The following is a 26,482-nucleotide window of genomic DNA, read 5'->3' as shown; positions in this document are numbered from 1 at the left end:
TTGGTATGAACATAGAATTCTCCAACTTCCAGTAATTCCCTCCTCCTCCCTTCCCCTATCCCTATGTCATTCTGCCCCCTCCCCCAGCTGCCTAGCACCTCCCTCTTGGTTCCGCCTCCTTCTACTACCCATTATGTTTTCCCCTATTCTTTCTTCACCTTTCCTGCCTATCACCTCCCTGCCTCCCTTCCCCCACCCCTTTATCTTTCCCCTTACTGTTTTTTCACCTGGAACCTACCAGTCTTCTCCTTCCCACCCTCCCCCCACCTTCTTTATAGGGCCTCTGCCCCTTCCCCCTACAGTCCTGACGAAGGGTTCCGGCCCGAAACGTCGACTGATCTTTTCCACCGATGCTGCCCGACCTGCTGAGTTCCTCCAGCGTGTTGTGAGTGTTGCTTTGACCCCAGCATCTGCAGATTATTTTGTGTAAACTGTGGAATAGACTGGACATAAGGAACCTCCTTTGAGTTTCGCTGTCTCCTGTCACCCCTTGATGGCACCGTGTTGTTGCAGGTAAACAAGCCCAGGGCTGCCACTGATTCAGCGATATTGGTGTGTTGCAATGATTTTATATGTTCATACGATGAAAATATGTGCTGTGTGTTTAATATCCAAGCGTTACTTAAAATGTTATGATGCTATTGACTTATAAGTGACTTATCACTATATTCATGTGAGGAAAATATGTTTAATATTAAATTTGTTAGATAAACCCTTTTAGAAATGAAATTAAGCATATTAGCCACTTATAAGTGACTTATGGTTCTTATCACCTATATGCCGGTCGTGATTAACACCCCCCCCCGGAACAGAATCGCCAGAAACGATTTGTAGAAAAAAATCGGCACGTACACGCATGTGCACTGGTGCCCATGCAAGGCTTCATGGTCATGGTAGTCTTCTTGGGGTAACCACAACGTATTTGACAGTTACTCTTGTCTGTTGGCAACCCTACCCACCCACCCCCCTAGTCGGCCGGTCCACAAGAATATTGTCAATAATAAACTGGTCTGCAGTGCAAAAAAGTTTGTGGACCCCTGATCTAACGCAGGCAGCAGAAGGGAGAAACTCTTCCCGCTATGAACCTCCAAGCACCGACAACTTGCCGATGCATTGGAAGCCCCTGACCATAGCCGACTCTGAGTCCATCTGAAAACTTCGAGCCTCTGACCAGCCCCTCTGATACAGCCTCTCCAAGCACCATCCTCCGCTGAGCGCCTCGACCCCTCCTTGGCCGCCGAGCAACAAGCAAAGCTGAGGACTTGGGACCTTCTCCTCCGGGGATTCCGGACCACACAGTAGCAGCAGTAGTGAAGCAGGCATTTCAGAAGTTTCTCCAGACGTTCCTCCGTGCTCTCGCGTCCATCTCCATCAAATCAGTATTGTGTACGGCACCCTACTTGACAAATAACAGACATCACCACCGGAGTGGCCGCTGCAAGCTGCGTTGTGTCGCCATCTTCTCCTCCTGCCTCACTCTCACTCATAATTGTGGAAGGCCATTAATGCAGGGGTACTTCAGGAGAATGTTTTTGGCCCATTGATTTACTGTATACTGATACAATTTACTCATGTAAAATTGAATTTGCATTGTTCTGCAATGACAAAAAATAATGGGATGTGACACATTTTCTGGGCAAGCATGCAGTCCCTAGGACTGTGAATGCATTACCTTGAAAAGTGTTTCACCCACCACAACTATTTTCAGATTTTACTATCTTATTTTCTAAATTTAGAATGTATGATTTTTGAGCTAATTTGCAAAATGTTGTCCATCATATTAAGTCAAAAAATTTGAAAACCAGTCAACAATTTATTAAAAATTAAAAACCAAAATTGTGAGATGAGAAAAAGTATTCATCTCCTTTGTAATTACTGTGCTAACTTACCTCAGGAGCAATATATTATCTTATGAACTCACATAATTTGTTGATGTAGAAAATTGGAGGATAACCTGTTTTCAAAGAACTCATAAGAATAAATACCCCCTCTCTCTCTAAGGTCCAACAGCATGGTAGATTTTCAACAGACCAAACAAAATGAAGATAAAGGAGCATTCAAGACTGGTCATGGGAATGATAATAGAGAAGCACATATCTGGGGAAGGGTATAAGACCATCTCAGAGGCACTGACATACCTTGGAGCTCAATGCAGTCCATTGTGGAAAAAGTGGAAAAAATATGAAACCACGGCCACACTGCCTAGGTCAGACCGCCCCTCTAAACTTAGTTATTGGAGAAGAATGGCAGAAAAGAGAGTCTACTGTGATATAAACAGTCACTCTGAGTGAGCTGCAGAGGTCAGTGACTGCAACTGGACATGAAGCTCATGGCTCTTTAATCTCTAAGGTGTTGCACAAAAAGGGTATTTATGGAAGAGTGGTGAGGAAGAAGCCCTGGCTTAAAAAAAAACATATCCTTACTTGTAAAGACTTCGCAAAACATCACTTAGCAGATACTGTAAAGTTGTAGAAGAAGGTCTTGTGGTCGGATGAGACTAAAGTTGAAATTTTTGGCCTCATATGGTTCATATGGTGTAAACCTAATATGGTGCATCAGTCAGTTAACACCATCCCTACTACGGTGGAGGTAGCATCATGCTAATGAGATGCTTTTCAGCTGTTGGGACTGGAAATCCAGTCAGGATTGATGGGAAGATGAATGTTGCTAAATACAGAGTGATCCTGAATAAAAACCTGTTAGCTTAAACTGGGGAGGAAGTTCATCTTTCAGCAGAACATCAACCCAAAGCACAATGCTAAAGCAACCACGTAGTTCTTCAATTTTCTAATGAAGAAAAGTGATGTCCTTGAGTGGCCCGTAGCTCAGTCAGAGTCCTGACCTTAATCCGGTCTCTGGCAGGACCTCAAAACTGCTGTCTATTGCTGCTCCCCAACTAATCTGGCAAAGCTTGAGCAATTTTGCAAGGAGGAATGGGCAAATCTTGTTCCATCACATTGTGCAAAGCTAATAGAGACTTATCCAAAAAGATGACTGGTTGCACAGCTGTGAGAGGTAGCTGAGCAAAGGGGAACAAATACTTTTGAACTGCTGACATATCAGTTTTTGAATTTTTAGTTTTTCATGCTTTACAATTTTCCATATTTTTGGGCTCTACTGTGAATAAACGAGCATATGATTCACAAATAAAAATTCTCAGTTAAATTAATCAAAATCCCTGGTTGCAAATACTTATTTATATGAACAAAGGGTTTGGAGGCTGAATAGTTTTACAAAGCATTGTAAATCCTGTGATCACTTCTTGTATAACCGTTCTGGTAACTTCCTATTACTGAAACTTCATTTTTGCTCAGGAAGGCTTCCTGGGACACAAATAATTCATTTCTCTCACTCTCCTTTATTTCCATGAATACATTACAGTACAGTGCCCAAAAGATAGTGATTGTTTTGACATTGCTATGGAAAACAATGATTAGAAGTGATTTCTAGCAGAGGTTGTAGTCAGTGAACATCTCTCTGTTAAAAGATGCAGCCATTACTTCAATCAGTACCGGTTCAATTCATCTGATCTAAAGGACTTCTTAAATACCTTTATTGTATGCTGATATGGAAAGCACTAATGAAAAGCTACACCCATCAGATTTGTGGAGGGAGTTCCCCCAAGACATATTGTTATGGTTTTTACTATTTGTTTGCATAGTTTCTTGCTCTTTTGAATTTTTAGGTGCACTTTTGAATTGCTGAACAAGATCAATTAATCCAGTTATTTGACTTGAGAATTCAAATTTTGTGGGCAAGTGTGCGGAGAAAGCATTGGTAATTGAAAACTATATTTTCACGATAAGTTCTTTTGCTTTATTTTGATCTGTTGACTTTATTTCTAGGGTGAAGTTTGAAGGTGGTAGAGAAACGACTGTGAAAATTAAGGGAAACATTGTTCAGCCAGTTTTGGAACTTCTTGATTTTTCCAGCCAGAAGCTTGAATGTATTCATTTTGGCAGTACCTACTATGGAACCTCAAAGCAGGAGCAAGTTATTCTGTATAACAACAGCCCCGAACCTATTGACTGGGTGACTGTGATGAAAAATGACGCTGCCGGATCTGAAGTGGTAGTAAAAATTATTATTGGAGTAATATTAAATTAAGTAAGATGCATTTGCCTTTAAATAAATAAATAAATAAATAAATAAGTGGATTATAATGAAATATAGGATATTATCCAGAAATACTAATATCTTCTTATTTTATGATTTATTTGATAATGGTATGTAATTGTCTTATCTATATGATTGCATTCCTTTGCTGTACCTTTGTAAACATCTTTCTACTAAACTAAAGCATTTATTTTTACACTTACATGTATATTACCTCATCTGCCATTTCCACGCTCAATCACATCATCTAAAAATTAATGTATTAGTCAAATCTGGGTACTACTTTTGGAGGTGCTAATGAAGGGGATGTAATTTACACATAAGTGCAATTTGTATACTTACGAATTCATCCATGATTTGGTAGAATTCAGCATTTATTCTTAAACCATTACTTAATATCTATAGTTTCATTTGTTTATAATTTATTAAAATGGTCGAACTTCGAAGCAAAAATAGAGAAATATAGTCAATCCATGCATTCCATTTGTGTTTTCTGTTCTCCAACCATTTTTTTAAATTCATGAGATTATATGAACCATTTGGGTGTAATGGTCTCACATCTGGTGTTTTATTGAGTGGTTTTATATTGTATACCTCAACAACTACTTTCCTATTATGTACCCTATTAATCAGGCCCAATGAAATGACTCATTTGCAAGTTTGGAAATTTTACTCTTCACAGTAATGTGCATCAAAATAGTAATAGTCCCAGTACCAACTCCTAAGAAGTCCAATGCCTTCTTCCATCCAGTATGAAAACCAATTATTTACCACACCCTCTTGGTCTCTAAGTCAATTCTTATTCTGGAGAACACTGCCTTTTATTGCATGGCATTGATATTAATAAACTGCTTTCATCTGGGTCTTTATCAACACAGATTCACAGTAACCATAATTATTATTTGTTCAATTAGCCTCCAGCTAAACCTTGGGAAAATCAAAGTCAGTGTTTATGGCCCCTACCAAATGTCCTCAAAGTGGCAATAGAACACAACATCTTATCCTGCAATACCATCATGACCCTGAGCTCTGTAACTGTATGATTAAGGTCTTGATTGTCATTGCTTTCATGACACCTTCATTTTCCACCAGTCCATTGCCCACCCAGGCTGTCAGCTTACATGCAAGACCAAAGGCTGTCTGCTTGGGATAAGTGCTCAGATAGTGAGGAGAATAGCAGTACTCTTCAGTGGGCATAGTATTGTGGAATGTGGAGACAAATTGAAGATGACATTTAGTGAAGACAAGTACACTTTCATACACTTTGATTTGAAAAATAAGGAGAGGCAATATTGACAAAATAATACAGGATCATACACATCTGGGCTTTTATGTGAATATATCTTGCAAGATGGTAGGACAGGTTGAAAAGATGTTACATAAAACATGGAATTTGCAATTTGTGGTATAGAGCATAAATCAGGGTGATTAGAACATAGAATGTGGTTAAATTGATTGCACAACCAGGTATTTTGTCAAATACTGCCTATTAGAATGGAAATGAAAGTGTTAGGGTATAGAAAAGATTATTTATATAAAGGTTCTCATGATGGACAAGAGCATCTGAAATAATTCTCCTTGCAGCAGAGATGTTTGAGATTTGATTTGACAGGGGCAGTCAAAATCTAAAATGATTTAGTTTGCATGAACCGATTAAAAATTGCAAACTTAAGTGGAGATGTTAAAGATCCATAACTGGATGTTTCGGTGATGCATTCTGGCATTATCTTGCCCCTCTTGTTCTTTCTCCTTCTACTCCTCCTTTAACACTTCAGCTATTATCTCAAACTGATTTTGGATGATAACCAGGTTGGGCGTGGATGAGGAGCAATTAAAAATAACTTAATTGGTGAGTATGCTTTGAGAGCAATCCAGGTTGTAGGAATGTTGTTCAGATTCACCATTGAGCAGTACAGTTATATATTTTTAGTTAGACATATAGCGTGGAACAGCGCAGCAGCTCACCTATTTAACCCTAGCCTAATCATAGGACAGTTTACAATGACTAATTAACCTACAAACCAGTACATCTTTGGACTGTGGGAGGAAACTGGAGCACCCAGAGGAAACCCACACACTCATGGGAAGAATATACAAACTATCTTACAGAGGATGCCCGGAGCTGTAATAGCATCGCGCTAATCACCATGCTGCCGTGGCACTCCAGTTAGATATCTGCAGTGGTATATCAGCAACTCTAAGAGAGTTCTTCTCTTGTAAGTTGAGTCTGCAGTGGAATGAGGGGCAAGTTAAATGTGGATATCACTTATCCCTTTTGGCTTATGTGCAAGCTGACAGCCTGAGTGGACAATGGACTTTTGCAGAATGAAGGCATCATGAAAGCATTAACAGTCAAGACCTTAATCATACAGATACAGACCAGTTGTACTTTGAGGAGGGAAATCACTTACTGCTGTGTTACATTTCTCATTTTGAGGATGAGGTCATAAGGTAAAATTGGTGTGATCAAAGGCAGCCTGTATCTTTGGAATGACCAATTAACCTACTAGCCGGTACAGCTTTGGACTGTGGAAGGGAACCAGAGCACATAGAGGAAACAAGTAATCATGGGGAGAAAATACAAACCCCTTCCGGGCAGTGGCACAAATTGAACCCAAGTAACTGATACTGTAAGTCATTGTGCTAACCACCACACTACCGTGCCACACTATATTTGGTGACTCTCAACTTGTGGTATGTTATGTTATATTGACATTGATTTCTCTTGTATCCGTCTTGCAAGAATCTGAGACAATGAATTTGAAAGCTGCTGTTCTCGCAGCCATTGCAAATGTCCTCGCATGGCTGTACACCTATAGTTGTGGCTAAAATATATATCAGATTATCAGATGTGTTAGTGGATAAGCATAACAATTGAGAACATAATGAGCCACAGCACTGAAACTCTGAAGGCAAGAGAATTTTGCCTGTTCTGACAGTGGGAATCACAATACTCATTTTTCCAATCAAATCTTTTGCCAATAACCCTGTAAATCATTGTCAATTCCTTTAATTAATATGGACGGGTGGGGATATAGAGGAGAAGTTTCTTCCTGTTTTTAAACACCAATTCCTGATACTTGATAAACATATGGTATTAGCTAGATTATTGAGGCCCAATTTCACAGTACAGTCATCAAATTTGTATTATTGTAGAACTGACATCATAATTTCTTTACTCTGCATACTTAGTTACACAAGCCACTGCATTTCCCAATTTGCTATGTAGGTCATTACTTGCAATCACAAATGGTGCAGCAAATTGGAAGCAATTTCACCAAATAAAATGGTGTTATAAAACGCATATCTTTAAAATCTATATAGTTGTTTGTCTGTGCAGATGGATTTCTTAGTACTTTATTTTTAATAAGTCAAATATTATAGGGAACTGTGTCAATTCATTTTCAAAACTACTTATATTTGACAGGGTACAGATCTATCCCTGAGTTCAGAGGCAGTTTTGGCAGATAAAGCGACAACAGAATCCAGACTAACGGCTTGTACTTCTGCATTGATTACATGTCGACCTTGCCAAGGAATTCTAAACCCTTATAACAAAATCATTGTTACTCTGTGCTTCACCCCCGAGGATTTTGCGTAAGTCGAATGGTTCAAAGAATACTGAAAGTAGTTTTGTTTATAATTTAACAAAAAAATTATTGTTTTTATAGTAATTTGAAAAGAGAATTCAAATTATGACTGAAAGAATAATGTCATCAATCTTATCATAGTAACATTTTATTGCCTGTAAGTATGTAGAACAGACTTAGACTATGGGTAGGATCAGAGAAGGTGGATAGTACTGAGCAATATGATCTGGATTAAAAACCTATTTGACCTGTTGCAGGACACACATAAGTATACCCTGGTCGTATCCAATTAAGAAAGATTATGTAGTCAAGAAAATATGAGTCCCTTCAGTGACTCCATTCCCACATACTACAGGTGTACCTTTCTGAGAGGCCAGTGCTGAATGAATCCATGCTTATGGTTCTTAAGAGGGAGGTGCCTCTATCTTGCCACATCAAGTAGAAATCCTAAAGAGTCTAGCTTGAAGCTTTAACTTGTCATGAAATAGAGCAGACATTCGGCTGTTGAAGAGTATGTACACATAATGAGATATGTGAGCCTTTGCTAGGCTTGCTTGTAAACCTGCATAGAATGTCGAGGAACAAGGTAGAACTGGGATCTTACTTTATGTCGGGTTGTGTGTTGATCTAAGAAGCAGTATGGTGAAGTTGCTGATGATAGATTATAAAATAAGAGGAAATAAGGAGGCTACAAGGGAACATAGCTGGGTTCTGTGAGTAGGGAAAGATCTATCAGAGGGAGTATAATATGGGAAAATATAACATTGCCTATTATTCAAGAAGTGAGAATGCAGAGCTCTGAGAAGGATCTGGAACTCCTCATGCTTGATTGACAAAATACTTGTACCCAGGTAGAGCAAGTACAGTGGATTCGAGTTAATTGGGGCACATCAAGAACAGTACATTTTGGCCCAATTAAACGGCTGCCCCAATTAGCCGAAGTTTCATGGAAATAGTTAAAAAAGTATAAAAAAGACCAACTGAATAATAAATTACTGTATATACTTAAGTGAAAAGCAGAACAAATTTGAACTTTACCAACACTACTGCAGTACTATAAAACTGAATATTAGTTCCTAATACTTATCGATGAAGGAATTAATCCACTTTGAGTTCTTTTAACTGGAAATGAACAAAAACAGTGCAGACACCTAGAGCAGAAAATGGGCTGCCTTCACACAATGCTGTCAATGATTGCATCTTCCAAATCTTCATTACCATTGTAACATTGAAGATAATTGTTGATACCTTAAAATTTTTCATAGTTTCTAAGTTGTTGAAGTTGTGAAATCCTTTCTTTTTGCATTTCCATTTTTGCATCTGTCTTTTTGCATTTCCATTTTTGCATCTGTTATCTCTTAAGCCTGAATGCTTGGAACCACAGTAAGCAAAACAGTTGTGAATTGTCTTACTGCTTATTACTTGGCAGCTTAACGACCGCACAAGCACACGTGACTGACACTAGTTAGAAACTGTTCGGAAACTGTCTCCTGCCCCAATTAAGTGGCATAGTGTCCCAAATAAATGAAGGGAATCCCAGTTATTTACTCAATTATATTTTGTTCTTTAAGAGTTGTCCAATTAAGCGTCTGCCCCTGATTAACTGATGGCCCAATTAACCAGAATCCACAGCATTGTTGTCTAAGTGCACTAAGGTTGAGTGGAGAGCCAGTGTGGTTGAGTCTGCTGCAGACCTAGGCAAATTGCAATGGGCTCAGTTCTTTGCTCAGGCAGGAGTTAATTCTAGACATGACCAACTTCTCAAAGCACTTCATCTTAGTAGATGTCGGTGCTACTGGACTACAATTGTTGACACAGCTCACCCTGCTCTTCTTGGGCACCAGTATGATTGCTACCCTTTTGAAACAGCTAGGAACCTCTGACAGCAGCAGTGAGAGGTTGAGATCTCTTTGACCACTCGAGCAAGCTGATCAGCACAGGTTTTCTGTACCCTGCTAGGTACACTGTTAGAGCCTGAAACCTGGAATGAAGATTTCAAGCTAGGAATGTTTGATGGCCCTGGGTCTGTACTCACTGAAATTTAGAAGGATGAGGGGGGCGATCTCATTGAAACCTTTCGAATGTTGAAAGGGCTAGACAGAGTAGATATGGAAAGGATGTTTCCCATCATGGGAGAGTCTAGGACAATAGGACTGCCTCAAGATTGAGGGGTGTCCATTTAAAACAGAGATGCAGAGAAATTTCTTAAGCCAGAGGATGCTGAATTTGTGGAATTTGTTAAAACAGACAGCTGTGGAGGCCAGGTTGTTGGGTGTATTTAAGGCAGAGATTGATAGGTTCTTGCTTGGACGGCACCAAAGATTACGGGGAGGAGGCCGGGGGTGGGGCTGAGGAAGGGAAAAAAGGATCAGCCTTTTGAATGGCAGAGCAGTCTTGATGGGCCAAATAGCCTAATTCTGCTCCTATGTCATATGGTCTAAACCTTATGAAGGTTCACCCTTTTGAAGAATGTTTTGACGTCAGCCTCCGAGACAGAGATCACAGGATCACCAGATGCTGTGGGAATTCACACAGGAGTAATGCTATTCTCCCTTTCAAAGCATGCATAAAATGATGGATGGAGCATGAACAAAGGCATGTATGGCTGACTTCTGCGCCTCTTTTTTATGTTCATATGTTGTTGATTAAAAGCAATAAAAGGTGTAAGGTAAGGTTAAAATACTAAGTTTCATTGACCCTGCTCAGTAACAGTATGAAAATGGAAATTTTGGTTAAGAAGTATTGAAAAGTATATTGATTTTTTAAATAATTTTGCTTGTGTGCAAGTTTAAAAATGTTGGTGCAGGTTTTTAAAAAAATGTTCATCATTCAAATTGTTGTGAATCTATATACCATTTTAAAAATATACTGTATTTCCAAATTAATTGCAGTGAATTTGACCTGAGAAAAGCACAGGGTATAATTACAACTTTTAAATTAGTATTTTGCAATTGAGTGTTCTCTAGCTTGAAACACACTGGAGATGCATGGTCAACATGAAAGCCTCTCACTTGCATGAGCCTGTATTATTCTTTGCCATACAGTTTGAAAATCTGGGGGCTCTCCATTCAAATTAGACTCAATCATATTGCCATAGGGTAGCGTGTCTCATCCCTTTTCATGGATCCAACTGACCAGTTTTTCTCTAATGTCTTCTTGTGTTCTGCCTCTATCAGGAGTTGGAGACAATTTAGGACACTATCTTTCAAAATATTCAAATTATAGACATTATGATTACAGTTACAAAAAGATCATCTGAGAGGTGAACTTGAGGAAAGGTTTATTAAGATATTGTGGAACCAACTGATTATCATTCATGATTTTAACAGTGATGATGTTAAAAGTCTTGAGTTTGATAGCCGATAAGCAATCCAGCCCACCTGATTATTGCTCCGGCAGTTTTGATGAATATTTATCTCCCAGATATTGTTGAACTTCAATGGATGAAAAACTGATAATATATTGATTTTCCTATAGTTCTACAAAATTTCACAAAAGAGAGGATGAAATACCAAAATTCAGAGAGTATGCTCTTTATGTGAGATTTGAAACTGGGCACAGCTGTGGTGTTTTTATGCAGGAGTCATTCAATGGAACCAGTGAGAGAAAAGGTACTCAACAAACTTTATTTTTTTTAATATATTAAAAGCATGATTTGTTTAAATCTATGACGCAGTCACTAAGCCAGAGGGCTATGAACTATATAAATGAATGAACACATTGATTTGCTCACATCACATAGCAAGCATTATATTTAATTCTGTGTACTTTAGTGTGAAATTTAACTGCTAATAGATAAAGCTTTGGCATAAGTATCATTGAAAGGCTATTAACTTTTGATGGCACTGTGAAATAGTTTGGAAATTTAAGAATGATGCTTCAAATTATATCATAGAAAAATACTTACCGAACTGAAGTTATTCTCCTTAGAGAAAAAGAATGCCAAGGGGATATCATTGAATGAAGACACAAGAGTTGGCAGTTGTTGGAAATCTGGAGCAACACATAAAGGTACTGGAGGAATTCAGCAGATCAGGCAACATCCATGGAGGGAAATGGGCAGTCCATCTATAGATACTACTTGTCTGTTAACTTCCACCAGTACCTCTGTGAGTTACTTGGGATATCATAAAAGTTTTTCTTTAATCCAGAGGCATAGATAATGTAATTTTGAATCTAGAACAAGAATGTTAATTTTTATAGTTAACACATCATGCTATTAGATTTCAGTAAAAAATGATTTATTTGAGATTATTGTGGGGAATCTTGGAAAAAAGTCACTGATGTAAACAAAAGTTTGTTGAATAGTTACTGAATTAGTAAAGTAATTGACACAATTGATTATAAATCTTTTTCTGTCTTACTCATCAATCAAGTGAGTGATTTTCATGAAGACTAAATTAATTTTGATGTTTTTGGAATCATGAATTCCCAATTTAAAAACAAGCAATTTTTTGAGAATTTGATTGAACATAGAACATAGACATCTACAGTACATTACAGGACCTTCGAACCACAAAGTTGTGCCAACCATGTAACCTACTTTAGAAACTGCCTAGAATTTCCCCACCACATAGACTTCTATTTTTCTAAGCTCCATGTACTTATCTAAGAGTCTCTTAAAAGACCCTATTGGATCCGCCTCCACCACTGTTCCCGGCAGTGCTTTCTTCGCACCCACCACTCTGTGTGGAAAAACTTACCTCTGACGTCCCCGTTGTACCTACTTCCAAGCACCTTAAAACCTTGCCCCCTCATGTTAGCCATTTCAGCCCTGAGAAAAAGCCTCTGGCTATCTGCGTGATCAATACTTCTCATCATCTTATACACCTCTATCAGGTCACCTGTCATCATTCACCACTCCAAGGAGAAAAGGCCAAGTTCATTCAACATGTTCTCATAAGGCACGCTCTCCAATCCAGGCAACATCCTTGTAAATCTCCTCTGCACTCTTTTTATAGTATCCACATCCTTCCTGTAGTGAGGTGACCAGAAATGAACGCAGTACTCCAAGTGGGTCTGACCAAGGTCTTATATAACTGTAACATTACCTCCCGACTCTTGAACTCAATCCCACAGTCGATGAAAGCCAACACATCATATGCCTTCTTAACAACACTGTCAATCTGTGCAGCAGCTTTGAGTGTCAAATGCACACAGACCCCAAGATCTCTCTGATCCTCCACACTGCCAAGAGCCTTACCATTAATACTACATTTTGACTTCAAATTTGACCTACCGAAATGAAACACTTCACACTTATCTGGGTTGAAATTCATCTGCCACTTCTTATCCCAGTTCTGCAACCTATCTACTATTTATTCTATCAGTTATAAATCATAAATCATGTATCTTTATGGATAATAGTATTTCTCATGTTTTAAGGAAAGATTGCCCAGAGAATCAATAAAAAGGCTAAATGATAGCAAATACCGTTTTTCTGTAGACTTACCTTATTTTCAATAAGAACTGTTAAAATGATATTCATGAGTGAACTAACATGACCTAAATAATACCAGGATTTCTGTTAAGATGGTGGCTCGTTTGATTACAGCAGCTTCTACGGGGTCAATAAAAGGTATTTTTTTATGATCGCAAGGTCCTGCTTTACATTATAAAATTAAAGTACTGCAGGTCTGCCCCAAAAGCAGTTTGCTTGTTAGCGGAGAAAGTGAAGGAGCTGCGCATTGTGCTGTTGCCTGAGTCAAAGGAGACTTACAGTCTAATAGCGAGTGACAGCTTGGTCGCTTTTCTTGTGATTGAAAGACCCTTTTAGACATTGTTAATGTGGAGTGCCACAAGTTTGATTCACTGTTCTATTGGCAGTGAGCAGGGGCGGATGGTGGAGGAGCTGCATGGCCTCATTCATGGTGAGGACTAGGCCTCAAGCTGCAGGGTCACCTATTTACAGCTGCCAGGAGAGAGACATTGAAGCCGGGGCACTTGACCGAGGGTGGTATGGTGCGGCACCCAGGCTGAAGTAGGTTCTGCACACCCTCCCCCACGGTGCTCACTCAGCAGAAGATAAGCTCTATTATGGTCGATTGCAGCTATCTACGGCATTCAGTGGTTTCAGGGCCTCAAGCCGTGGGGTCACCTCCTTACAGCTGCCAGGAGAGAGGTGTCAGAGCTGTTACGCTCCATCAGGGGCGGCATGGCACAGCATCCGGGTTGGAGTTGGTGATTCTCGCAGCCCGCCCGCCCCTCATGTTTATTCGGCAGAAGAGAAGCTCTTCAGTATTGAAGGAATCAGGGTCTGGACTATATATATATGTTAGCACCTCCCCCCCCTGATGTTTTCATGTTTGATTGTTTTATAACATTGAGCCACACTGATTTTTTGACACTGATCAACAGAAAAGACTCTTTCGTGTCAAAGTGAAAACAAATTGGTCTAAATTTATTAGAATTGTTAAACACAAAAATAATTGATTGCGTAATTACTCACCCCCTTAAGTCAGTGTTTAGTAGATACGCCTTTGGCAGCAATTCAGTCTTGAGTCTGTGTGGATAGGTCTCTATCAGCTTTGCACTTCTGGACACTACAATATTTCCCCATTCTTCTTTACAAAACTGCTCAATCTCTGTCAGATTGCATGGAGATCATGAGTGAGCAGCCTGTTTCAAGTCCAGCTACAAATTCTCAATTGGATTGAGGTCTGGACTCTGACTTGGCTACTCCAGGGCATTAAATTTGTTGTTTTTTAAGCTATTTCTGTGTTGCTTTTGCTTTATGCTTGGGATCATTGTCTTGCTGGAAAACCAAATCACAGTTCTCTTGCAGACTGCATCAGGTTTTCCTCCAGGTCTTCCCTGTATTTTACTGCATTCTTTTTACCCTCAACCTTCACAAGTATTTCAGAGGCTGCTGCACTGAAACATCCCCACAGCAGGATGCAGCCACCACCATGCTTCACCTTTTTTGACAATGTGTTTTTGACGATGTGCGGTGTTTGGCTTACGTCAAACATAGCATTTAGTCTGATGGCCAAAATGCTCAATTTTGGTTTCATCAGACCATAGAATCTTCTTCCAGCTGACTGCAGAGTCTCCCACGTACCTTCTGGTAAACGCTAGCCGAGATTTCATGTGAGTTTTTTTTAATAGTGGCTTTCTCTTTGCCACTCTCCATAAAGCTGCAACTGATGAAGCAAGTGGGCAACAGTTGTATACGCAGTCCCTCCCATCTCAGCCATTGAAACGTACCTCCTCCACGGTTGTCGTAGGTCTCTTGATGGCCTGCCTCACTACTCCCTTTCTTGTACAGACACACAGCTTTTGAGGATGGCCTGCTCTTGGCAGATTTACAGCTGTGCCATATTTTTTCTATTTCTTGATGATTGACTTAACTGTACTCCAAATTTATTAGAATTGTTAAACCCAAAATAATTGATTGCGTAATTACTCACCCCCTTAAGTCAGTATTTAGTAGATACGCCTTTGGCAGCAATTAAAGCCTTGAGTATGTGTGGATAGGTCTCAATCAGCTTTGCACCTCTGGACACCCCAATTTTTCCCCATTCTTCTTTACAAAACTGCCTTGGAGATATGGAGACTTGGAGATTTTCTTATATTCATCTCCTGACTTGTGCTTTTCAATAACCTTTTCGTGGAGTTGCTTGGAGTGGGTCTTTTGTCTTCTTGGTGTAGTTTTTGCCAGGATACTGTCCCACCAGCAGCAGTTGGACCTTCCAGGTACAGCTGTATTTTTACTACAGTCAATTGCACCTTCCAGATACAGCTGTATTTTTACTGCAGTCAGTTGGACCTTCCAGATACAGCTGTATTTTTACTACAGTCAATTGCACCTTCCAGATACAGCTGTATTTTTACTGCAGTCAGTTGGACCTTCCAGATACAGCTGTATTTTTACCACAGTCAATTGCACCTTCCAGATACAGCTGTATTTTTACTGCAGTCAGTTGGACCTTCCAGATACAGCTGTATTTTTACTACAGTCAATTGCACCTTCGAGATACAGCTGTATTTTTACTACAGTCAGTTGGACCTTCCAGATACAGCCGTATTTTTACTACAGTCAGTTGAAGAACCTAGACTGCACACTGGTTGATTTCCATTACACTAAATATATGACTTCTAAAACCAATTGATGATTTGGTGTGTTTTATTCAAGTGGTGAATACTTGTGCAATCATTTATTTTGTGTCTTTTAGATTAATTTAGATCACTTTGTAGAGATCAGTTTTCACTTTGACACAAGAGTCTTTTTCTGTTGACCAGTGTAAAAAAAAAGCCGGATTAAATCCACTATGATTCAATGTTGTAAAACAATAAACCATGAAAACTTCCAAGGCGGGGGGGGGGGGGCAAATACTTTTTATAGGCACTGTACATGTATTTTGCGTGGTTGTATTTTACTGATATCCAAAATATGCTTGCTATCTTGTACATGTGAGGACTAGCCTCAAGCCGTGGTGTCGCCTATTTACAACCGCCAGGAGAGAGGCGTCAGAGCTGGTGTTCTCCACCGGCGGTAGTGTGGCGCAGCATGCAGGCTGGAGTCTGTGCTGCCCCCAGTGTTCACTCGGCGGAAACAAAGCTCCACTGTTGTTTGAATCTGGACTTTGTTATTACTGTATGGCTGTATCTTGCTGATACCTTTATGTGCTTGCTATCTTGTACATGCTACACGTGCTTTGTGCTGTGTGACTTTTGCACCTTGGTCCAGAGTAATGCTGTCTTGTTAAGCTGTATTCATGGGTATTCATGTATAGTTGAATGAGAATTAAATTTGAATTGAATTGAGTAATGAGCAATATGACTTTTTGCAATGCTGTATTTTACTGTTGTTTTTGCTCAGTTTCTTTTTAGTTATATTAAATGTGGTGAGGAATTATTGATCGCAAGTCTACTTTGTTATTTCTATGGTGATCATTACCTTCCATGATTGAGGGTAAATCTTGCATCAGTCAACTGGGCTCAGAGGAACAGCTTTGGAACTATATATTTCCAATGGCATTAGAAATTTAAAAATATTTTCACTAACACCTGTTGAACTGGAAGCATCGTTAATGCAATGAGAAAACAGTGCTCACTGACAATGATAGTTGCAATCCCTAATTTTTAATCCTTCCATTATGTAAGAAAATTCAGTTTATATTGTGCTTTTCATGAGCTCAAAATAATTACAGCCAATAAAACACTTTAAGATATGTACATTGTTCGGATAGAGAAAACATGAAACAGAAAACAATTTGTGCATGTCAGAATCCTACCAATAACAATGTGATTAAGGATTAAGTATTTTTTAAAGTGATGTTTATTGAGGGATAAATAAACATCCCTCAATATTGTCCAGTTTTATGATTAAGCTTAGGAATCTTCCATTGAGAGAACAGAGATAGCCTTCATTTAGTGGCTCCTCCAAATATGGTAAATCCCTCCTTGGTTATGCGCAGGAATTTTAGAAAAGACTTTTATGCTTGATCTCTTGGAATGGCACTTCAATCTCAACTTTCTGACATGGGGCAACTCAGTGTAACCAATTGAACCAAAACTTATCATTCACGATTTGTCTGGATACCTACCTCAGAACCTCCTGTCCTGCTCTAGTTTTCGGTCTGGTTTGGAGTAATATTTGGTGAAAAAGTGATAAAATTGCACTGGACAGTTTAAGATGGTGCTACTGAAGCCAAATGACAATTTACTGGTGGTTCCTAAAGCAAGAAATACAATTAAATACATTATTAGTAATTCTTTTTCTGTTAAAATTCATGGTAAATGATCACTGCAGACAGTGAAGAGGCAAGCAAAGGCGCGGCTGACTAGAGGGTCAAAGGGTGCAAGAGGGATTCAGAGAGAGATGGAAGCATGTAAGAGGAGAAGTGGTCGGAGTGAGGTTGAAATGGTTGGGGCATGTGAAGTGGAGGAAAGTTGGAGTGGAGTGGGCCTGTCCACCTAAACTGAGAATGAGGTCTGATCGATATAAGCACTAGGCCGATTTGGAAAGTTCGAATACGGATCAGAACTTGGTGGCAGGGTCCACGCCCAGAGTGTATTGATGCAACAGGAATTGGGTCCTAGTGCGAGGAACAGCATGATGTTTGGACGATTTAAATGCTGGGCCAGATGGATTTATTGACAGGGTGTTGGAACCAGAGGTGAGCGTCGGACCAGCTCTGCTTGCTGCTTCATGGCGTTTGCTCCGCTCTTTGCTACACTGAGTCTGAGGTTGTGAGCCTGCTCTGGCTACTCCAGACTTCGAGCTCCGCGATGTTTTACTCCGCTCTGTGATTAACTGAGGCTGAGGGTTGGGGCCTGCTCCTGCTGCATCAGGCTTGCTATCTGTGGACTCACTTTTGTTCTGAATCCTGTTTGCTTGCTTTCATTGTTTGCATGATTTTTTTACCTTCTGCATAGTTGGTGTTTGTTGGCCTTTTTTAATGGGTTCTTTTGGGTTTCTTGTTTTGTGGTTGCCTGTAAGGAATGAATCTTAAGATTGTAGAATGTATACATACTTTGATAATAAATATACTTTGAACTTTGAGAGGTGGATCAGAAGCTGAAGTATTTTGGAGAAGGTGGTTCAGAACTCTCATAAGTAAGTAGAGTAGCCTTTCAAACAGAATATATGCTGCATTTAAAAAAAATTGCATTCTAAGCTTGTTACAAACTTCCTGTAGTTGATCAGGCACTATACTATCTTGGTTTTGTTGAAATCAGGATGAAGATAAGATGTGCTTATTCCACTTAAAGTGGTGCACTCTCAACAGAGCGAGAGCAGGAGTTTGTAGTACGGGAGACAATATGGTGAAGTGGGTTTAAAGACCAGTGAATCCTGTGAGTGTGGCAAAAGGGTGCAGAACATTGAACACGTTCTGCGCAACTGCCCACTCTCACCTGATTTAGCTGACACTGACTTGCTCAACATCAACCAAACATCACTGGAGTGGCTGGCTGTCTGGTGTGACAAACTATGATGATGATTCCACTTGAACAAATGCACAATTGAATTTAACCATAATTTACTTCACATTGGCATTATGTCTACTGTGCCCACTGTAGTGTATCCTATCATGTGTAGGCAGGAAAATTTGGGCATATTATCAATAATGAGGTTGAATTGCAAAGTTTATGGTGCCAATCTCATCATTGCAGGAAATGTTTTTAACTTCTCGAGATCTTAATCTGAAAGTATGCACATGGAATTGTTTGTTTTATTTCTGTTTGTAGGTCAACGGCAAATTGAGTTAGCACTTACTGGAATAGGGGTCCCTGTGAGCTTAACCATCAGTCCAGTGACTAACTTTGATTTCAAGGGATGTCTTCTTGGTGAAAAAGTGAACGTTAACAGCACTCTTCGAAATGACTCACTTTTACTTCCACTCACCTTCCAGTTTCGTAAGATAGCCCATTTTCGAGTTACTCCTGCAAAGGGAGACCTTAAGCCTGGGCAGTCAATGGTAAATATTTTGCAAATAGTTTGTAATTTTCTCAATTACCTTATGTTTAAATTCCATAGATTTGAGAGAAGTTAATGGATTATTGCTGTAGGAATTATGAAGTGATTGCCACATGTGGCCTTTTTATTTCATAGAGGAAATTTTTAAGTGAATTGCTGACTTAAACAACTATAGGTGCTTTGTTTTGAGATTTCTTTTGGTAATGTTGAGCAGCAATTAAAATTCTTCTCAGGGTAACTAAATTGGTGTGTGAAATGAGTTTATAATGGCTTCAAGTGAGTTCCTGTTGGATTTGGATTCATAACAAACTTTCTTGAAGTACATGAACAGATATATCCACTCTGTTTCACTAATTATGCAAAAATACACAGGAAATTGGTTTGCGATTATTTTTAGCAATGCATTTATTTTTGTTTAGTCAGCAGGATCTTTAGACTAAAACAGTTATGGAAAATAATAATAATTACCAGGCCGAAATAACTGTTTCTGTGCTGTAGTGTTCTAGGTGAAAGTTCTTGGTTCTGTAGCTTGCAGTGTGCCGAGTTGAAAGCTCACTGCTTGATCATCAAGAGGGTATATTTTCACCTTCGGGTGCTTTTTTTCTGATCAAAGAAAATTGTTGAGCTTCCCTTAACTTTATTTAACTATATTTATCTTTTTCCATTCATTTAGCCATCTTCTTTAGATGTGAACTGTTTCCCACATTATAGAAAAAAAATGAAACCTCCAGATTTAGTTGAATAGTTTAAAAATTGAAAGATAGCTATTTCTCTGGTAATTCCTTTTTGAAGGTAGTAATAACAAGCCTGAGAATCTGAGCCTGTGGATCAAGACACAGTTTTACATTTGAGTATTTTTTTCATCTAGTGCTTCGTAATTAAGTCTTAGGAAGCTAGAATGACAATTAATATCTTTCATAAAGATGGCTCTATTAGTCATTGTGAAGATGTCACTACGTCATTTCCATATGCCATAGGGAATACATGAGGGTAAATCAGTTCATAGTAGACATGTGAATCATCTGATGGTCAGAGCATCATTTGCCCACAAAAGCTTTTGCACTATTTGACTCCTTGGAATCATATTAAAAGGACGTGAGGGAGTTGCTCTTCAGTTTTCTAGGTTCTTTAATTATTATAAACAACATCAATTTAATTCAACAATATAAAATACTTCTAATCTGTGAGTCTGTTTGCATGTGTGGTGCTTCTTTTTAACCAATGCACCAGTCAACCATTATTTGAAGATGGAAGAGGACAGAACAACTGGCTCTAAAACATATTTTAGAAAAAAATCTCCTTGTGGGTAACAGAGATGGTGGGATCATAAGTAGTAAAATATATGGGAACATATGTACTCATAATAAGGAGAAAGACAGTTCCATGTAGTGCAATTTTTTTTGTAGAATGCTACTTTGATTTCATGACAAAAACTATTTATGTAAGTTAAATTGTTTTTACTTTTCTTTTGAACAGGAAGTTGTAATCTGTTTTGCTGCACACCAGCTTGGCAGTTTTAAAGTAAATCAAGTGATAGACTTTTTTGGTTTAGTCGTACTTCCTGACAATCCAGTAGAATTGAAGATGGAATCATTTCATCAGATAAAGATCACTTTCACAGGTGTGTGCAAATCTCCCATGAAGAAACCAGATGGAAAGTGTATTCCTGGTAGGTTTACAGCTCAGTTAATCTACTTTGGTGTTCATTGCCAAGGACAATTGTATATATTTTGTTGCCCTACTAGTCTTGTACACTATTCTGTCTCGTAAACCTATTTTGTTATTTACTGAGTCTTGACTTTAGCTGAATTTTATTTACAAATGGCTTAAAGTTCTACAATACCCTTGGTTAGGACATCTTTGATTTAAAATTGTTAATTACATTTGGATGTAAGAGAAGAAGTTGTTCCTGACTTTTTACCTTGTTGAAAAATGGTTGCTACAAATTTGTAGCTGTTTGCAGTATGGGAGCATTAAGTTGTCTTTACAAGGGAGATTTATTCTGTGAGATTGAAATTTCTCTTTTATAAATCTTTTAATTTTACTTTTGTGTTGCTAATTGATAATTAGTTATACATAAGTTACTATTGATTAAATTGGACAACATTTTTTAAAATATCTAATATTGATTTTAAGTGAATAAAAATATTTAAATAATGAAATCTATTAAAGTGAAATGATGTATTTTTGAGATTGATTTTGACTCAAAGTAGGCAAGTGCAATTGGGAAAATGTGAAATAAACTCAATAGTTTAAACTTTTGAACTTGCTTTGTTTAACTCCCTATCCACTTTCCGTGTAGAATCAGTGCAAAGAATGGCAAGACTAGAACTTTTCAGGCAATGCTGGCATTCCCAAGCTGATCCCCTAGCTTTGAGGTTTGTGACGTATTGTGAAATTTAAGAGCATCCTAAAGGAGGGAAGTGCATATAGATCCCGAGAGAAAATGCGTCTTTACTCTCCCTTCAAATCCATGAAGAAAGCTACTGATGGCATGAATTTGTACAGGCTTATACAGGATGTTCCATCATTCAAAGTTCAAAAGTTCAAAGTAAAATTATTATCAAGTATGTATATGTTACCATGTACTATCCTGAGATTCAATTTCTTGTGGGCATTCATATAAATAGAAAGAAACACAATAGCATCAATAAAAAAAAACCACACAACAGAGACGGACAAAGAACCAATGTGCAAAAGACAATGAATTGGGCAAATACAAAAATAAGATAAATTAAACAATATAATAATAATAAATAAGTGAGCAAAAATATTGAGAACATGAGTTATAGAGCCCTTTAAAGTGAATCCATAGGTGGTGTATCAGTTCAGTTCTGTTCTGAATGTAGTTATCCCTTCTGGTTCAAGAGCCTGATGGTTGGGGGCTAATAACTGTTCCTGTGGGACTTGTTTGTAGATAGAAAGGCTCTGGGTACTCCTGAAAGAATACCCATCTCTGTGTTTATATGATTTATTCAATTAATCCTCTGATCAATGGAGACATTCTCCTGAAGTTAATGGTGGCAAGCTCTATAATGGTAATGCTATCACATGCAAGTGTTCAAACTCTCTCTGATTATCAAATATCATTACCAAATATTTGTGTGCTGTAGGAATTATTTGTCCTGCCTATCTAATCACGGGCTGCAATTTTCAATGGTTTATGACTGGATTACAGCATTGTGCAACCATTAGAAACCATCCCATATGCTGATCTTATGGTGGAATAAAGGTAATTGGTAATTGCTTAAGCGGCTGAAAACGAATGGCTGTGGGATACCGTTTTGAGGAACTTCTGCTGTAATGTCCTGGAGCTGAGGGGAATAGGCTGTGTTAACCATAGTCATCTTTCTTTGTACTGAGATTGATTTTAGCCAGTGAAAGGTTTTCTCGATTCCCATTGGTTCAGTTTTATCAGGGCTACTTGAAGTTTCATGTAAACAAATGCTGCTTTGACGTCAAAAATCAAAATGTTGTTTTATTAACTGCTGGGTGGATTGATTCAGGGTCAATGTTTTCTAACAGTTGTTTGGAACTGTTCCCACTTGCTTCAAAAAGGCAACAATTATACCAATGCCTAAGAAGAATAATGTGAACTTCCTTTAATGACAATCACCCTGTAGCACTCACCTCAACAGTGATAAAATACTTTGAGAGGTTGGTCATGACTAGGCTGAACTCCTGTGCCAGCAAGGACCTGAACCCATTGCAGTTTGCCTATCGCCACAATAGGTCAATGGTAGACGCAATCTCAATGGCTCTCCACGTGGCTTTAGACCACCTGGACAACACAAACACCTATGTTAGGATGCTGTTCATTGACTATAGTTGAGCATTTAATATCATCATTCCCACAATCCTGATTGAGAAGTTGCAGAACCTGGGCCTCTTTACCTCCCTCTGCAACTGGATCCTTGACTTCCTAACTGGAAGACCACAATCTGTGTGAATTGGTGATAACGTATCCTCCTCTCTGACGATCAACACTGGCGCACCTCAGGGGTGTGTGCTTAGCCCACTGCTCAACTCTCTATATACCCCTGACTGTGTGGCTAGGTATAGCTCAAGTACCAACTATAAATTTGCTGACGATACAACCATTGTTGGTAGAACCTCAGGTAGTGACGAGAGGGCATACAGGAGTGAGATATGCCAACTAGTGGAGTGGTGCCGCAGCAACAATCTGGTACTCAGTGTCAGTAAGACGAAAGAGCTGATTGTGGACTTCAGGAAGAGTAAGACGAAGGAACACATAGCAATCCTCATAGAGGGATCAGAAGTGGAGAGAGTGAGCAGTTTCAAGTTCTTAGGTGTCAAGATCTCTGAGGATCCAACCTGAGCCCAACATATCGATGTAGTTATAAAGAAGACAAGACAGTGGCTATACTTCATTAGGAGTATGAAGATCACTGTCTGGTGGGGGGGGGGGTGTGCTTGCTACACAGGACTGAAAGAAGCTGCAGAGGGTTGTAAATCTAGTCAGCTCCATCTGGGGTACTAGCCTACAAAGTACCCAGGACATCTTCAAGGAGCGGTGTCTCAGAAAGGGAGTGTCCATTATTAAGGACCTCCAGCACCCAGGGCATGTCCTTTTCTCACTGTTACCATCAGGTAGGAGGTACAGAAACCTGAAGGCACACACTCAGCGATTCAGGAACAGCTTCTTCCCCTCTGCCATCTGATTCCTAAATGGACTTTGAACCCTTGGATAAAGGCACTTTTTTTGATATACAGTATTTTTGTTTTTTTTACACTTTTTTAATCTATTCAATATATGTATACTGTAATTGATTTACTTATTTATTATTACGATTTTTATTTTCTTTTTCTCTCTGCTATATTATGTATTGCATTGAACTTCTGCTGCTCAGTTAACAAATTTCACGACACATGCTGGTGATAATAAACCTGATTCTGATTCTTCAGCATTACTGTTGGGAACTTGGCATGGTTGAAAGCGTTTGCTTTATTTGAGTACATTATGTTGTTTATTGATATCATTTATTACAGAGTTAATCTATGAAGCAGATTTATGGGCAAACTCAAAAGTTGAAGAAGAAGGAAGACAGTGATGACTCAACAGCCAAATGGTTGCCTGATGAGAGTTTAGCCTGTTGATGTAGGGATAGATCCCAGTACTGATTGAGAAACAAATTGAACACCACATTCCAGCAACATATGGACTCACATTCAAGGACTCTTCATCTCATGTTCTTGATATTTATTGCTTGTTTTTATTCTTATTATTTCTTTTTAAAAATTTTTGTATTTGCACACTGGTTGTCTGCCATGGTGCGGTCTTTCATTGATTCTATTATGGTTATTGGATTTATTGAGTATGCTCGGAATCTCAGGGTTGTATATGGTGACAAATATGTACTTTGATAATATATTTACTCTGAACTTTGAAAGCTTATATGACCAACCAGCTCCATCAGGATGGTTGCAGTGACGAGCGCTTTGGGTGGAGGACAAGGGACTCAAAGCACTGTCAGGATGGCAATGAACGATCTCGGTGATGGGAACTCTTTCACCAGGAGTCTCCTCACCAAGAGAGTCCTGATAGATTGCTCTATTTTCAAGATGAAGGACACCTATTCCCATCAGGTTTTATCAAGTAACAGGTACATTGATGTTAACCAGCAACGACCATGGACACCTTCACAGCGATTATGCAACCACCAACTGCGACGCCAGCCTTGAACTCCAGGCTGGGTCTTTATGTGCTGCTGTTGTGACTCCCGTCTCCCCTTCCCCCACCAATACTCTGCAATCCCGTCTCCCTCCGATCCCATCGTCAGCTCCTGGGCCCTCAGAGGCTCCATCTTCCTCTCACCCCAACCCTCCCCTCTCCATTGACACCCCCAGCCTCCCCCCTCCCTCCTCTGATCCCAGCTCTCATCCGTGCCGGGTCTTTACCATCCCCTCCGACCTTCAACTGTCGGAGGCAGAACGCTCTGTTCTCAGTAAGGGCCTCACGTTTGTCCCCCTTCGCCCACACCTCAGCGAGTTCCGTGTTCGCCACGATGCGGAACTTTTCTTCCGCCGTCTCCGTCTCCGAGCCTACTTCTTCGGCAAGGACTCTTCCACCCCCACCGATGACCCCCTCTCCCGTCTTCAACCCTCCTCTTCTTCATGGACACCCCGCTCTGGTCTTCTGCCTGCTCTGGATCTCTTTATTGCCAACTGCCGACGGGACATCAACCGTCTCGACTTCACCGCACCTTGTCCCCATTCCAACCTCACTCCTTTGGAACGCTCTGCTCTCCACTCCCTCCGCACTAATCCTAACATTATTATTAAACCCGCCGATAAGGGGGGTGCTGTTGTAGTCTGGCGTACTGACCTCTACCTTGCCGAGGCACAGCGACAACTCGCGGATACCTCCTCTTATTTACCCCTCGATCGTGACCCCACTAAGGAGCACCAGGCCATTGTCTCCCACACTATCAACGACTTTATCCGCTCAGGGGATCTCCCATCCACTGCTACCAACCTTATAGTTCCCACACCCCGCACTTCCCGTTTCTACCTCCTACCCAAGATCCACAAACCTGCCTGTCCTGGCCGACCTATTGTCTCAGCTTGCTCCTGCCCCACCGAACTCGTTTCTGCATACCTCGACACTGTTTTATCACCCCTTGTTCAATCCCTTCCGACCTATGTTCCTGACACTTCTCACGCTCTTAGACTTTTCAATGATTTTAAGTTCCCTGGCCCCCACCGCTTTATTTTCACCATGGATGTCCAGTCCCTATATACTTCCATCCCCCATCAGGAAGGTCTCAAAGCTCTACGCTTCTTTTTGGATTCCAGACCTAATCAGTTCCCCTCTACCACCACTCTGCTCCATCTAGCAGAATTAGTCCTTACTCTTAATAATTTCTCCTTTTGCTCCTCCCATTTCCTCCAAACTAAAGGTGTAGCTATGGGCACCCATATGGGTCCTAGCTATGCCTGCCTTTTTGTTGGGTTTGTGGAACAATCTATGTTCCGTGCCTATTCTGGTATCTGTCCCCCACTTTTCCTTCGCTACATCGACGACTGCATTGGCGCTGCTTCCTGCACGCATGCAGAACTCGTTGACTTTATTAACTTTGCCTCCAACTTTCACCCTGCCCTCAAGTTTACCTGGTCCATTTCCGACACCTCCCTCCCCTTTCTAGGTCTTTCTGTCTCTGTCTCTGGAGACAGCTTATCCACTGATGTCTACTATAAGCCTACTGACTCTCACAGCTATCTGGACTATTCCTCTTCTCACCCTGTCTCTTGCAAAAATGCCATCCCCTTCTCGCAATTCCTCCGTCTCTGTCGCATCTGCTCTCAGGATGAGGCTTTTCATTCTAGGACGAGG

General features: G+C 39.8%; 1 protein-coding gene across 1 annotated transcript in view; it reads left to right on the top strand.

Annotated features, from left to right (window-relative positions):
• LOC134348078 (cilia- and flagella-associated protein 47-like) overlaps nucleotides 1-26,482 on the top strand; it is a 712,768-nt gene that overhangs the window by 51,509 nt on the left and 634,777 nt on the right. Inside the window, exons 5-9 of the mRNA XM_063050919.1 lie at nucleotides 3,846-4,071; nucleotides 7,544-7,713; nucleotides 11,184-11,317; nucleotides 18,900-19,129; nucleotides 20,605-20,797. Of these exons, the coding sequence (XP_062906989.1) occupies nucleotides 3,846-4,071; nucleotides 7,544-7,713; nucleotides 11,184-11,317; nucleotides 18,900-19,129; nucleotides 20,605-20,797 (953 nt within the window). The remainder of the gene's footprint in view (nucleotides 1-3,845; nucleotides 4,072-7,543; nucleotides 7,714-11,183; nucleotides 11,318-18,899; nucleotides 19,130-20,604; nucleotides 20,798-26,482) is intronic.

Source organism: Mobula hypostoma, chromosome 6 (assembly GCF_963921235.1).
Source record: "Mobula hypostoma chromosome 6, sMobHyp1.1, whole genome shotgun sequence".
Lineage (NCBI taxonomy): Eukaryota > Metazoa > Chordata > Chondrichthyes > Myliobatiformes > Myliobatidae > Mobula > Mobula hypostoma.
Note: the sequence above shows the minus strand (reverse complement) of the source record. Positions and strands in the feature narration are given on the sequence as shown.